Source organism: Bipolaris zeicola, assembly GCF_000523435.1.
Source record: "Bipolaris zeicola 26-R-13 unplaced genomic scaffold scaffold_93, whole genome shotgun sequence".
In the NCBI taxonomy this organism is placed as follows: Eukaryota; Fungi; Ascomycota; class Dothideomycetes; order Pleosporales; family Pleosporaceae; genus Bipolaris; species Bipolaris zeicola.
Genome location: NW_006912142.1, coordinates 27,894 through 41,384, shown reverse-complemented (window position 1 = coordinate 41,384; position 13,491 = coordinate 27,894). Strand labels below are relative to the sequence as shown.

Below are 13,491 nucleotides of genomic sequence, written 5' to 3'. Positions count from 1 at the left end.
GCTTTCACAGAAACACTCCGCGGGGTATTGTGTCAGGGTCCCCAGCACGGACTTCCGTTCTGTGGGTGGCGTGGCCTGACTGTCCAATCACAACCCTCATGTATACCCCTTCTTTACGAGCTTATCATCCCTTCTTTCGTATCGGATCCATACGTCCTCCCAGGATCCAGCACAGGCTCACATCAGTGGATGGATGATACACATGCCACGTTCGTTAGCCTCTTGTAACCCTGCACGCCCACTGGTTCACAGTGGCCCGGAGAGCGCTTCCTGACGATTAGCGTCAAATCACAGCCAAGTGTGCACTACGCTTGACAACGCCTGGTGCCCTAAACAATTCGCATTGGGGGGGGGCAATTTAACGGTTTCCCTCCAAATGCCTTTGACCGTTGGCTGCGACGGAAAAACCGACATCCCAGTTCAGCCCCAAGTTCTGTCATGTTCGCCTTGAACGTCCCGTACTGCCCCACTTTCGGTCTCTATTCTGTTCCCACTCCACTCCACTTGGAGAAATGCCCCGATCGCCTCGTGGCCAAGAATCGCGTGTTTTTTTCTCTCGCATTCTATATCGATATTAATTATCACGAAGCCGTGACTGCTCATCCGCCAAGCCGAGTCATCTTGCACCTTGGCCTTGTCACAACCCTGTAATCACTCTGGTTAGCGCACTCTTATTCTCACAGACTGTTCACAAAGACCCTGTACGTCGGAGCGACAATCTCCCGTGCTGCCGAACACGCAACCTCGAGGGCATATAAGCGAAGGGTCCGACTGGAAGCCGAAGTCGATTAGTGTGTGTGTGTGGGGGGGGGGGGACACGTCAATTACTAACAAGTAGAGTTCTAGATTTGCAGACAGAGGATCAATGGAACCTCTGGGGATCCGATTGACACTCCTAGGTTACATACTTTAGCAAAGCGAGGGCTGTATGCTGCCCATTGATCTCCCTGTAGTTCTATTGGACAACAACCCGGAACGCCTTCCGACTGTCCCTGGTCCTCTCTCTCACCCTCTCTTCCCGCACCATGTCAGTTAGGCCCCAGTATCTGCACCATACCCTAGACAGCCCTTCTTTTTTGTCATCAATGAATGGGGTCAGAGGGTGGTTTGGGTGGCAACTACCTTTCTCGAGTTGCATCGTCCTAATTTCGTGCGCTTGCGTGTACTGTACTCAGGGGTGGTGACCTTTTGAAAGCCCCTGGATATCATAGCCAAAGTGGGAGAATCTGGGGTTCACGGTTCTATATTGGTGGCGGTGGCATGGTGTATCGGTGCTCACATGGACGAAACTCTATGCCATTCTTCTGACCCCTGATGGGACACACCTTGCCTTTATTCATTCACTCCGTAGCCTTTGCATTCGTCCCCTGTGTAGAACCTATCTCTCGTCCAGCGTACTCCACATATTGTCAACTAGGAGAAAACAACATTTGCAGCTATATCCATCTCTCTGACATCTTGCACAAAATTAATCGTAGACTTTACAAATAGACCAAAACTCGATACGAAGTATTTCCCCCCCTTTTTCACGACTCCCGCTCTTTCAGTCCTACATCGTACTTTCCCCTCCCCCCCCTCCCCCCCCCAAACCTCACTTCTTCGATACCACGGAAAACCTCCCCTTCTGAGTTCCCAGTAATCCTACTACACACCCTATATGTACACACACAAAAAAGCCCATGAATACCATGGATGCGCTATAAAAGCTATATTATGATATCCACACTACACCCAGAGAGAGAGAGAGAGAGAAAGACTAGCTGGCTGAGGGGTGGGCAAAACAATCCATGTGGTAAAATCTGACTCGAGGTTGGCCTTGTGGGTTTTATGATTTATGACTATGTGGAGAGAGTGGTGATGTTGGTAGGTATATTGGGTAGTGTCTTAACATCTATGTATTAGTGATGCAGTGCTAAGGCTCTCTTGTGGTAGTTCTTGATTCTGATGATCGTGTGTTGTGGTGGTATGGAAGGAAGGGGGCCACATTCCAACTAAGTTTCTCTCATCTGATAGAACATTCCAGGAGAACTATCATTTCGGCTCTTAATCTCCTTGACGCTGGGTGCGTTCCACGATCTCACGGCGAAGCCCATCGCAGACACCAAGTAACTCAGCCAGCACGAACGAAAACACGCCACGCCTTATCTTCAACATTAATTAATCACGCATCTCAAAGCTTTCTCATCTAATCCTGATGAAAAATCTAACCAGACCCACCTCGCATACACACGAACCATCACCTTCATCTCCCCCCAAAATTTAAAAGTTCAACCCACAGCCCAATTCACACACGATTAATCGCAATCAATTTACGCAATCTACACCTTTCTATATCATTTTTGGTCATTCTTGTTCTAGAGCCCAGATTACCAAAAAACTATCTTCAATTAATCAAAACAGAGATTAATCACCCGTCGAGACCACACTTCAGCATTCCTCCCCTCCAAACTCTACCAAGGGCATCTCATACACAACCTACTAACCATCTCATCTGCCCCAATTTTAGGGTCAGAGTGAAATGACCCTTCCAAGATGAAGTTATTAACCTATTCCCTCGCCTGTGTAATCTGGACTGGAGGGTGGATTTCGATCTTTTTTAAGTTTTTGAAATAAGACAAAGTCTCCTGAGGTTGACTTTTTTCTTCGACAGCATCTTCCAAGTAAGAAGTTATGGTGCTATGCTTAGTTGTCTTGGCATTTATGTGGCGCCCTGTTGGTGTAAGCATTTGCTTTACTAGTGGATTAGCCTTCGATACTGCGTGCTCCCTCGTATATTCTCTGCAGATATGGCTCCGGGATTAAATACGAGTAATAAGATGTGGCTAGATATCTCAAAGGGGCTTTGGGTAGAAGAGGCGCTCTTTCAAGTCACTCGTTTACTTAATCCAATCACAAACCCAAGTCCAGGGAATGATCTGGATTTTCAGGCCTGCAATCCTAGTTGAGCTGTTCGTTCCAGTATCGAATATTCTTATGATGAAAGTGGTGAGCTTGGTAGTTTGTTCTCCCATACTAATCATCGCACTAAACACCCTTGCCTTTTATATATGCTCTTTAAGCCTTTTTTTTGTACTTAGCAAATGCAACTGCCATAAAGTTCCCAACTATGTCTCTCCCTCTCACTGAGGTTTTCTTCCGTATCAGCATACAGAATGTTCACTGTATTTCCATCTACCACCCAACTTTTCCTGCGTGGAATAACCTGCTAACAACCCATACCTTCCCTTTCTACACAAACGAAAGGGTTAGTAGGCAGCGTACTTCCAGCTCAGGATACCTACTAGCTTCAAATCTGGAGGAAATTTCATTAGCATGTGAGCATAATCAAACGCAGAGCTAATATTATAGAGTCACTGTCGTTGAGATGATCAGTCCAAGATATCATACCTACACAGCTGCAGTATTGCGCAGATTCCGAGAAGCTATGGGCTATCTTGTTCTACATAATTCCCCAAGTGTTTTGTTTCCAGAATTTTCCGGAAATTTGGGTACAGAGTAGGTATAGTCGAGGAAAGGGTCTGCACTACGCCCATTACGATAATTCGGAATGAATTAGGTCCGAATCAAGCGGGAGATATATCGTTGACTCTGAATGAAAGAGAGAGACTATGCATATTTGTATCATGAAAGAATGATGAAATTTTTTTAATTATTTACAGCACGGCACTTGAGTGTTCGTAAATCGGTGGATTACTATCAAACAGGATAGATGATATTCTTTTCAACTGTCCCGACATAATATCCCGTTTCTACATAATTTGATAAGAATGAAAATACTTCATCAGCACGAAACTACTTTTCACTGCGATTTCTATGTATCGCTGCCTCGCTGTCAAGATGAGAGTAGTACGGTCATTGAGACGACATGATCCAGGGATCTATACTCCTGGTTCGAAAGCTTCCTCTTTGGACAGCTCGTCAGATCTTTTGAAATTAAAAGTCACAAGAAGGTTAGGATAACGGTGGTATCGACCTATGTGCAGTCTGGCATCAAGCGCCAAAGCGTTGCACCGGAGTTTGTGTAAGGGACTAAAACTGCCATATTGTACATGTTGCTTTTATTTCTTTTCTCTCTTTCTGGTTGGGTTGCGAGACCGTCGTAGACAGTTGCACATAATGTGACCAGTGTAATGCTCGATGTTACACATGCTGAAATTAATGCGCAATGTTGAATATGTCGCTTTCAAAGAACAGAAAAAATACCCAATTGAGAAATGAGATCCAGACAACACATTGTCGAGTTATGCAAGAAAAAAAACGGTGTTCTCGCCACAACGGTTATCCGGATTGGGCGATATGGATTTCAATACTTTATTCCAATATTGTTCCATGGACGTACAGCAATATAAGAGGTTAGGGTGCCTAAAAATAATGTACCACATGACACCAACACGGCGCACCACCCCACTCGACCATCACGCCCTCACGCTCACTTTCCTTGGTTTGTACTCACGCAATCGGGTTACTGCCTGCGCCTGCTGTCTGCCGCCAATGCCAAGCGTATTGCCGTGCCTGCAAACGGCCAACCGCCTCGCCATAAACAATACTTCTGTCCCCGCTCACCTCGATTGCTTTGCTTTCTTCACGACAACCACCGAAATTATCGCTGCTGCTGCATCAATTCAACGCGAGCATATTTTCAACTTCAACTTTAGAGCTACTAAGTTCGAATTTCCACTACCTGGATTAGCTCTATTGCCATCACCATGTTTGGCTCCAAGATATTCGCGGTTGCTGCGCTTGCGTTGGGTGTCGTCGGTCACGAAAGTAAGTACCTTTCTTTGTTAACAAGAAAAAAATAACTCCCCAGCCACCTAAGTACTACTATCAATCACCACACCACAAGCTAACATAATTCACCAAAAAGCTACCTGTCCAGCGCCAACTACCGTCACCATCACCGTCACGCACTCTATTACCCGGCCTGGACCGCCACCAACGCCTCCTCCTGCTGAATCGGTCGTAGCGCCTAGCCCGAGCAGCGTTGTCAGTACCACTAGCGCTGTAACGCCCCATGAGCCTACTCCTACTTCAGAGACTGCTGCACCCTCTGGCCCGGCTCCAAGTATTGCTCCATCAGCGCCACTCGAGAGTTCCCCCGCCGCCTCTGGTGCTACTACTGTTCCTGTCGTCGTCGCGCCGTCCACCGTTGTGCCGTCCGCCTCATCAACCATCGAAGCCCCACCAGCTTCAAGTCCTGCTCTCCCAGAGGTTACTACGAATGCAGCTGCTATTGCTGCGCCCTTGACTGGCCTGGCCTCGCTCTTCGCTATTGGCGCTGCAGCCCTAGTTGCCTTCGTCTGATAAGACTTTGTGCATATATGAAACCAAAGTTCGATTTCGGATTGAGAAGAGAAAAGATAAATAAATAAACAAACGACTTTTATGCCTTCATTTTAACATTCGAGGTCGGGGTGGGGCTGGCTATGATAATGATGCGGAGGGGTTTTCTTCGGCGGGCTAGCTATCCGTCGTGAACCGCGCACTTTCTACGACTACCAATGCTCCCACATTCACGACTTCACACTTAATGTAATGGGTAGTTTTTTTTAAGGCGGAGATGGGGTAAATTAATTATTCGTCTAGTAGCAGATTCTACTATGGAATCTATGTAGCTTCCGACGAAACTAATACAAAAACTTGACTACGTCATTCTCTCTTTTCTCGTCGTTTGCAATGGACCCTTGCTCCACTGACTTCACTATACATGATAATCTTAAGCAGCTTCTTCCTTCTCTTTTTAAAAAAAAAACATACAAGTATGCAGATCAGTCTAAAATCGTCCTTGGTATTCTCTTCTATCATGCCATTGGGCGAACAAACTATGACTAGACAAACAGGATCAAGACAATGCGACAGAATGAACAGACAGGTTACAAGATGCTTTACGCCCCATATCTCTCCCACAAAAGAACCCAAAAAAACAGCCAGAGCAATGGTTTGATATAATTATACATTTCTCGTCTCATCCCCCTCAAACCTCACCAATAGCGTAATATATACTCTTACTCCTTGATCCCCATTTGCTCCACGACCCTGCATATCTCGCATCCCCTCAGAAAAAGAGAGAGAGAAAGAAAGCCAGGTAAAATTAAAAAAAAACAAGGGAGAGCGCACGAGCGAGTGTTGAACGGCAACCTCCCCCCCCCCTCATCCTTCAACTTCTCTCTCTTTACCAGTACACCAACTCGGATATATATATATATATATATATGTATACTCTCAACTACTTATACCTTGTCCTCAACTCATCAATCTCACGCTGGAACTTCTCCATATCATCGAGTATATTACTCGAATTACTCCTCACTTCCTGTCCTTTCTCTGCACCCACACTGACGCTCTCATCAACACCCAGCACCCTCTCCTTCTCATCAACAGGCGAATACAACGCATGCTCGTTTTCTCCTTTCTCATCCACGGGCGCATACGCGCGGCGCAGCGAGCTCTCACTTGCCACGCTAGTGCGCCGGTGTTCAGTGCTCGCGCGGCGGATCTCGGTGCTTGTGCGGCGGCTCTCGGAGGGGGAGGTGGAGGAGTACGGGTATGGGCGTTGTTGGTCGAGGCTCGAGCGGTTGGATTGGCGGCGTCGCGGGGGAGGGGGCGGAGGCATGATGCTGCCTGTGCTTCCGCCTGAGACGTTGCGCTGGGCATTGCGGGTTGAGGAGACGGAGGAGGTGCGGTGCATGCTGGGAGCTGGCGATGGAGCTTCCGAGTCTGCAGCGTTTCGGCGGGGAGAGGGGGGATCGGGGATGGAGCGCGGTATTCGGACTGAACTGGAGGATTGTGCTAGCTCTGTGCTGGAGGAGTTTGTGCTTGAAGCTCCTAGGTTCGCAAGTCGCGCGCCGTATCGAGAGGGTGGGGGAGGAGGTGGTGACTTTGCGCTCGACATTGGGTCATGGTAGGTTGATGTTGGGGTTTGCGGAGCTTCAATAGAGTGTTGCGAGGATATTGTGAGATTCGAGCTGCTACGCGACCGGTTTCCCGTAGTTGTCGTCGTTTTCAACTGACTGTGTCTCCGAGCTATTGGTACAGGTGGAGGGGTCTTTTTTGGCTTCGCCGGATCTTCCGCAGATTTGGGAGCGTCGCTTGGTTTTGGTGGTGTCGGCCGTGGTTGCGACGGTGACTGCTGCTGGGCCATCGGAGACGACGGAAACGGCTTACTCGCATCTGAGCTGTTTGTCCGGCTAACACTTGCTGGCGCCACAGGCTCAGTTGCTTCGAATTGGTCAAACGGAACTGTCTGTGGCTGTCTCGGTGCGACGAGTTTGCCATGACGATGCTTGGGCGCAGGCGGGGGTTGCTTCTTGCCCTTTTTCACTTCAGGCATCATCCCCACGCCCTCGTCCTCATCTTCGTCTGCTACGTCGTCTGAAGTTCGCGACGACGCAGCATGTATCTCTTGTGGGTGCTCTGATATCGACTGCCGCGATACTGAAGAGCTATCTGTGCTGCTGCTTTCAAATTGCCCACTACTAGTCGAATACGAAGCGCTTCCAGGTCGCGCAGACTGGCCGGAAGCGCGCGGAGTAGGCATTCCAGTCATGAGCAGATTCTTGAAGCTCTCCACATCTAGCGAAGCTCTGTTGTTGCCTGGCGTTGGCCTTTGCGCATTTGTCCGTTCTTCCGTGCTGCCCTCGCCCTGCTGCGGTTCCAGCGATGCCAGCGTTTTTGAGAACGGGTTCGCGGGTGCATTGCCTAGCGCAGAAGCTCCTTGTGATCCGCTCAAGTATGGTCTGGTGCTGGGCAATGCGCCTGCTGTCACCAGGGCATCTTTCCCAATCACCTGCGCATTGGCTTCGCCTGCGGTAATGGAGTGGTTGGCAAAACCGGCGGGGTTCACCGGAGGTGGCGGGCTCGCAGGGCGACCTCCATAGCTTGCTCGCCGGGCCATGAGTTCGTTGAGCGTGACATTGTTGTCGTCGTCGAAGTTGGGCGGCGGCGGAATGGTGGTAGTGGGAGAGACTATGCGTACAGACTTCTTCGTCTTTGTAGGCGCGGCGGCATCTTCGAGCACTGTAAGACAATTACTCCTTCAATGCCAGCAGAAGCAGAACGGCAAGGCAAGGGAATACCATGGTCGCTGTCTCCCCGGCGAGCCTCGAGCACGCTGCTATCCGTGTTGATAAAGGAAGTCTGCGGTACGGGCGCGGGCCGAGGAAACGCTTGCGAGGCGCGAAAAGGGTTCCCGGACGACATGCTGGGGCTAAAATCAATTCATTATGCTATGTACATGGAAAAGACTCGCAGGAGGCGGTAAGTGTAAGACAGCCTGGAAGAGATGCCCCTGCTGGTGGTCGGGCCAGCAAGTCGATCATCGCCGACATGCACGCGTCGATCTGGCGGGACAGCGAACAACCCCCACCATCGCATCTCACCCTGTCATGTACGCCATTTGCGCCTACCAGCCAGCAAACAAGCGGCTCGGATATCGCGGGTGGGCCCTGCACATGTATGTCTATGTGCAAAGTTTGCACCAGCGAACAGTTGTTTGCCAACGTGTGGTATCAGCTTCATCGTGTGCTGTCAATGCCATATATGTACTAGCAGCCACGACTGTAGCGCCGGCTATACAACGTCATACACCGTGTATGTACATAGAATGTCTGGTACACCCTACCCTTGCTACGTATGACATACTGCCTAATCAATATACACATGCCATCCTGCCTGGCTGCCATACCATTTGCGCGCAAGGTTTCCTCCACTCTCTGTCGGCTGACTGAACGCAACCTTGGCCTTTTCAATCCTCATCCCATATAAGAAATTTGCTCTTGCGCAGTCAAGCAGCCTTGTCGCAATGCCCTTTTTCCGATGCTGATTTGACGTCCATATGCGCGATATGCCTAGGATGGCCGGATCGGATTCATTGCTGATAGAAATGGACGAACTTTGAGTCGTGTCAGGGAGCTTGCAGGACTGCTCAGACGCAGCATCTGGATCAAGAGCTTGGAAGGCTTCCCAGATCCGCTCTGCTAAGCAAGCCCCCACACACTTGCTACCCCGGATGTAAAGATAGACTTTGAATCGATCGACAAGGGCGGGTTTGAGCTTGTCTGTCGCTGACTTTTCAACGTCGGTGGATACTGTTTCTCCAATCAGAATATCGGTCGTGGTTGGCTGACACTTCTGGCTCCAGAGCTCTTCGTCGGATATGGGAACAGCTGCAAGTTCAGTGTTCACTATCTTCAACACATCGCTCGCCCGGCTCCGCAGCAAAAGCGCATCTTTGCGCCCGACCACCGCGATAAAGCTCCCATCACTCCCACTCCATATTTCATTTTTTCGTAACCGCTGAACGAGCGCCTTTGTGAAGTCCATACCCCCAAGGTTGATTGCATGAAATTTCTTGTGTAATGCGGCATCCTCTAAATTGGAGGGTATGTATTGCATTCCACACGTCTTACATGTTTTTCGTGTCTCCGAGGCCAAGTCTAGTTGCATCTGCACCATGGGCTTCTTTTTTGATGGTGGTTTCGGCGGGCTTTGTGCATTTTGGGCTCGTTCTATAAGCGGCTCTTTGCTAGTTGTGGTAGCTTTGGTTTGCTTCTTGAATATAGAAAACACAGGTCGACGTTTCTGGAGCGGAGGGGGAGAGCTGCGCGGTGTTGGTGACGATGGTGGACTAGACCGAGCTAATGCGTCTGAGAAGATGGCGGGTGACTCTTTTGGACTTGATGGCGGAGACGAAGATTTCGTGTGTGAGGGCGAGGAGTTTTCTATTGCGAGAACAACGGGAGGGATCAGCACCTCGGTCTCGATACTCTCGACTGCAGTTTCGACGCGTCGTCGCTTCGTGGGCGGTTCGTCGTAGAGTGAGCGTTTGTTTTGGCGCGAATATGTCCGAACTACTTTCCTGAGCATTCATTAGCTTCAGGTTCTATACGCAAATCCAAATACATACTTTGCTGCGAAAGACGGCATTTCTGCGCTGTATAGCAGCAATGGGATTTCGTCTGCGTGGTGAACCGCCAACGCGATGGTAGACGCGTTTTAGCGCGACGCGCAAGTACCATGCCCCCCCGACGTCACCCCCTCCCCCTCCTTCACGTGTCGAACTAGTTCGTCATTCGTTGAAAGGCACCCTGTTATCTCATGTTGAAGGAATATAGAGCTAGGCTGGATATTTTTGAGACATCAACTTCTGCACGCCATATTAAGGCTGTGAATGGCCGTGGCTTTTTTTGGTTGCCTGACACTTCGAGTCATATGATGTCCTGTATGGGAAGGTGCATCAGCCTTGAGCTGCTTCGTCATACTCAAAAGGAACCATCTATATAATGTGTTGAGTCAAAATACTGACTCAAATAACATTCTCGCAAATCTCTCACCATATATATATTCATCTATTGTAGCCAGGCTCCTTCGTTTCACATTTGTTCAGCGATAAAACTTTGGTCAACATGGCCGATCAACCAACCACAGCGCATCCCGCCACGATGCAAACTTCAGTGGAAAACTCAACCGCATCTGAGGGCACAGCATATCCTACCCCAATAGCAACAACAGAACGCCTGATAATCCGTCCAATGTACCTGCCAGACGCCCCGTCCATGTCTTTACACGCCAACGACCTACGCGTCTCACAGTACATGTCTCTTGCCTTTCCAAGCCCCTACACAATATCCAGCGCCGAGACATGGATCAACATGAACACTGTACTCCCATACCAAGAGGCCTTTGTTGTATGCGAGCGTTCGGAACCAGACGTTGTAATCGGAGGACTCGGCATCAAGGCTGGCAGTGATGTCAATGCTCACACTGGCGAAGTCGGTTACTGGATTGCCCCAGCGCACTGGGGAAAGGGCTACATGACAGAGGTGTTACAGGGATTCACAAGATGGGTGTTTGAAAACTGGGACAGGAATGGACAGCGCTTGACGAGGATATGGGGTGGTGTCTTTTCGGGCAATTTCAGAAGCATGCGGTGCCTTGAAAAGTCTGGCTACGCGCCTGAAGGTGTGATGAAGGGTCATTGCCAGAAGAATGGCAAGGTACTGGATATGCATCTTTTTGGCTTGACAAAACCTGATTGGGAAAAGAGAATGGGCGAGGTGTCTGGCAAGTAATATACCTTAGTGAAGAGTAAGGTGGCGGCGAACTTTGTTCTAAAACTTGTAATTGAATCGTACTCATGGTCCTGGCCAAGCAATATACGCTTGGGCCTGCATGAGGAGTATCTGGATTGGTATGCTGTGTCTTCCCCTCTTCAGAACGACACATTTTTCGTTTGCGTACTTGCTACCTTCCACCAACATCTGTGCCTGTTCTTCTCCCAGCAAATCTGATAAGCTGTAGACTGCCACCTTTTTCCCTCTCCATGTGGTAACATGAAACTCGAGCTCAGGAAACTGTAGGCGAGGTTGCATGCGAGGCACTATAGGCCCCGAGTACCAGTGTGGCGATGTGTGCGTGACTCCTGGAGCGGCGTGAGGATCAAGTTTCGATGCAAAGTTCTTGGCAAAATAGCTTGACCACTTCTCCAACTCTGTTTTGTTCTCGTCTGAACGAACTTTTAAATCATTCGCACGCGTGCGCAACGAACGAAAAATGAGCACACAGGACACATCCTCGACGTCCTCTATGTCTTCAGTCCGGGGACTTGGAACAGGGATCAAGCGACCCCTAAATCCAAAGTACCAAGCTAAGCGACCAGCAAGTCTCTTGCGCATCATTTCCAGTATGAAGTCGGCCATATCTTCTCTCCAGACTATGTTCTTCAGGTTATGCGCACCGAGCTTTTCGCTCATGCGTGAGTTTAGTACCTTCTGCCATGCTTTGCTCTTGCTTAGATGTGCTGCAACTAGGTGTCTTCCCAAGAATCGATATGGTGGGCCAAGATGTTTAGTGTCGGTTGTTAGTGAGACGGGAAGAAGCCATGGATCTTGGGTGGTTGGGTGAGGGCGTGGGTGGAGAGACGTCAGAAAAGCGACAGGAAGCGAGATCTGCGTTGAGCGACATTGACGCACAGGTGATGCTAAGGCATTAGCTGTACAGTAGTCAGTAAGCAGTCCTTTGAGAGAAATGTCATGGTGTCTTGTACCAAATGGATTCTCCCACAGTCTCTTCTGGAATGTCGTAAAGTTGGCAACGTTTGGTCTTTCCTTTCTCTGCTCGAAGCGCGACCTTTGTTCCAAGACCAGAGGGTCTAGTAATGGAGGCAATGGAAGATCCTTTGCCTGCTTGTCCTTACGGACGCGGACAGTCTGGTAATCATCTTTGCGCGTGGGGCCGAGGTCGTCACCTCTTAAAACGTGACCGGGAATGTGGGCGGAGCTTGCGCGGCATTGGGCCTTGGGGTGCCGTCTGGCTAGGCTCAAGCGTGACCCTGGGCGAAGGATCCATCTGCCTAGCATCGGGCAAGAAGAAGAAACAAGGTAAGGTTGATAGGACTTTGGTTGAGCTGCGACATGATGGCATCGGACCTCCGGCTTGGCATGCACCATAGCTTTCTTGCGGGGAAAGCACCAACGATCTCCACAACACAAATCATGGCTGCAGTATTACAACGGGTTACAAGGCCATCTGCCCTGCGATGTCTTTACAGGAATGGGATTCGATCCATGTCGAGCAAGTTTGGCTTTCAGCCTCAATGGAACACGCAACAGCCTGAGCAACAAACACCACGCGCGATATCACTCCCCATACCCTACGTGACAGAGACCACTGTGAGCTCTAATTCGTCTTGTTTCCAAAACCATGTCTGACTTCCTAGGGTGGAGGCTGGAAAACCTCTGACATCTTCTCGCGTCTTCTCCAAGAACGTATCATCTGTCTGAATGGCGAAGTAGACGACTACATGTCTGCGAATGCTGTAGCACAGCTTCTCTTCCTCGAAGCCGATAACCCTGAGAAGCCCATCTCTATGTACATCAATAGTCCTGGTGGTAGTGTCAGCGCCGGTCTTGCCATTTACGATACAATGAACTATATCCGGTGTCCAGTGACAACGATATGCATGGGTATCGCAGCATCCATGGGTTCACTACTTCTTGCTGGTGGCGCTGAAGGACAACGGTACATACTGCCACATGCTCGCGTCATGATACACCAGCCGAGCGGTGGTTACCGTGGCAAGGCCAGCGACATCGCAGACCATGCAAAGGAGATTTTAAGGATACGAGACAAGTTGAACAGAATCTACCAGAACCATATCACCAAAAAGAGGACGCTCGAAGAGATTGAGAAGTACATGGAGCGCGACTACTTCATGGATGCGCAAGAGGCGGTTGACTTTGGCCTGGTGGATAAAATACTGGAGAGAAGGGAAGCCCCGGGAAAGGAAGCGGACAAGAAATAATACCGTCCATAGCCTAAGACAAGACGTAAGCTGTAAAATCCCGTGAAAACAAGAACCGGGTCATCCTTGCCACTGAACAAAAGCAGAAACTTTTGTTTGTGATGTTGCTTCGAGTTTCTGTGAAAACCTTCCTGACTTATTTTAACAATAGCCTGTATTATTTCACTCTCTATGCGCGCCGATACTTAATA

The 13,491-nt window shown here is 49.4% G+C and overlaps 6 protein-coding genes across 6 annotated transcripts; 3 read left to right on the top strand and 3 right to left on the bottom strand.

The window, feature by feature from the left end:
- Positions 1 to 660: 660 nt before the first annotated feature.
- Positions 661 to 900, bottom strand: COCCADRAFT_98422 (uncharacterized protein; the record flags this gene model as incomplete). Its single annotated transcript, XM_007714946.1, has 1 exon — positions 661 to 900. A coding segment is annotated over one exon (240 nt), but the record flags the coding sequence as incomplete, so codon positions are not given.
- A 3,806-nt stretch (positions 901 to 4,706) lies between these two features.
- COCCADRAFT_5749 (uncharacterized protein) lies at positions 4,707 to 5,304 on the top strand (the record flags this gene model as incomplete). The annotated part of the gene is made up of 2 exons (XM_007714923.1): positions 4,707 to 4,767; positions 4,868 to 5,304. 2 exons carry the CDS (start codon positions 4,707 to 4,709, stop codon positions 5,302 to 5,304), a joined length of 498 nt encoding a protein of 165 aa, XP_007713113.1.
- A 922-nt stretch (positions 5,305 to 6,226) lies between these two features.
- On the bottom strand, positions 6,227 to 9,924 carry COCCADRAFT_37512 (uncharacterized protein; the record flags this gene model as incomplete). Its single annotated transcript, XM_007714945.1, has 3 exons — positions 6,227 to 8,030; positions 8,684 to 9,856; positions 9,905 to 9,924. The coding sequence occupies 3 exons, from the start codon at positions 9,922 to 9,924 to the stop codon at positions 6,227 to 6,229; spliced, it is 2,997 nt and encodes a 998-aa protein (XP_007713135.1).
- Positions 9,925 to 10,439: 515 nt separating this feature from the next.
- COCCADRAFT_98414 (uncharacterized protein) lies at positions 10,440 to 11,069 on the top strand (the record flags this gene model as incomplete). The annotated part of the gene is made up of 1 exon (XM_007714944.1): positions 10,440 to 11,069. The coding sequence occupies one exon, from the start codon at positions 10,440 to 10,442 to the stop codon at positions 11,067 to 11,069; it is 630 nt and encodes a 209-aa protein (XP_007713134.1).
- Positions 11,070 to 11,132: 63 nt separating this feature from the next.
- COCCADRAFT_37510 (uncharacterized protein) lies at positions 11,133 to 12,493 on the bottom strand (the record flags this gene model as incomplete). Its single annotated transcript, XM_007714943.1, has 3 exons — positions 11,133 to 11,989; positions 12,044 to 12,349; positions 12,487 to 12,493. 3 exons carry the CDS (start codon positions 12,491 to 12,493, stop codon positions 11,133 to 11,135), a joined length of 1,170 nt encoding a protein of 389 aa, XP_007713133.1.
- Positions 12,494 to 12,563: 70 nt separating this feature from the next.
- Positions 12,564 to 13,300, top strand: COCCADRAFT_5744 (uncharacterized protein; the record flags this gene model as incomplete). Its single annotated transcript, XM_007714922.1, has 2 exons — positions 12,564 to 12,668; positions 12,716 to 13,300. The coding sequence occupies 2 exons, from the start codon at positions 12,564 to 12,566 to the stop codon at positions 13,298 to 13,300; spliced, it is 690 nt and encodes a 229-aa protein (XP_007713112.1).
- Between the last annotated feature and the right edge of the window lie 191 nt (positions 13,301 to 13,491).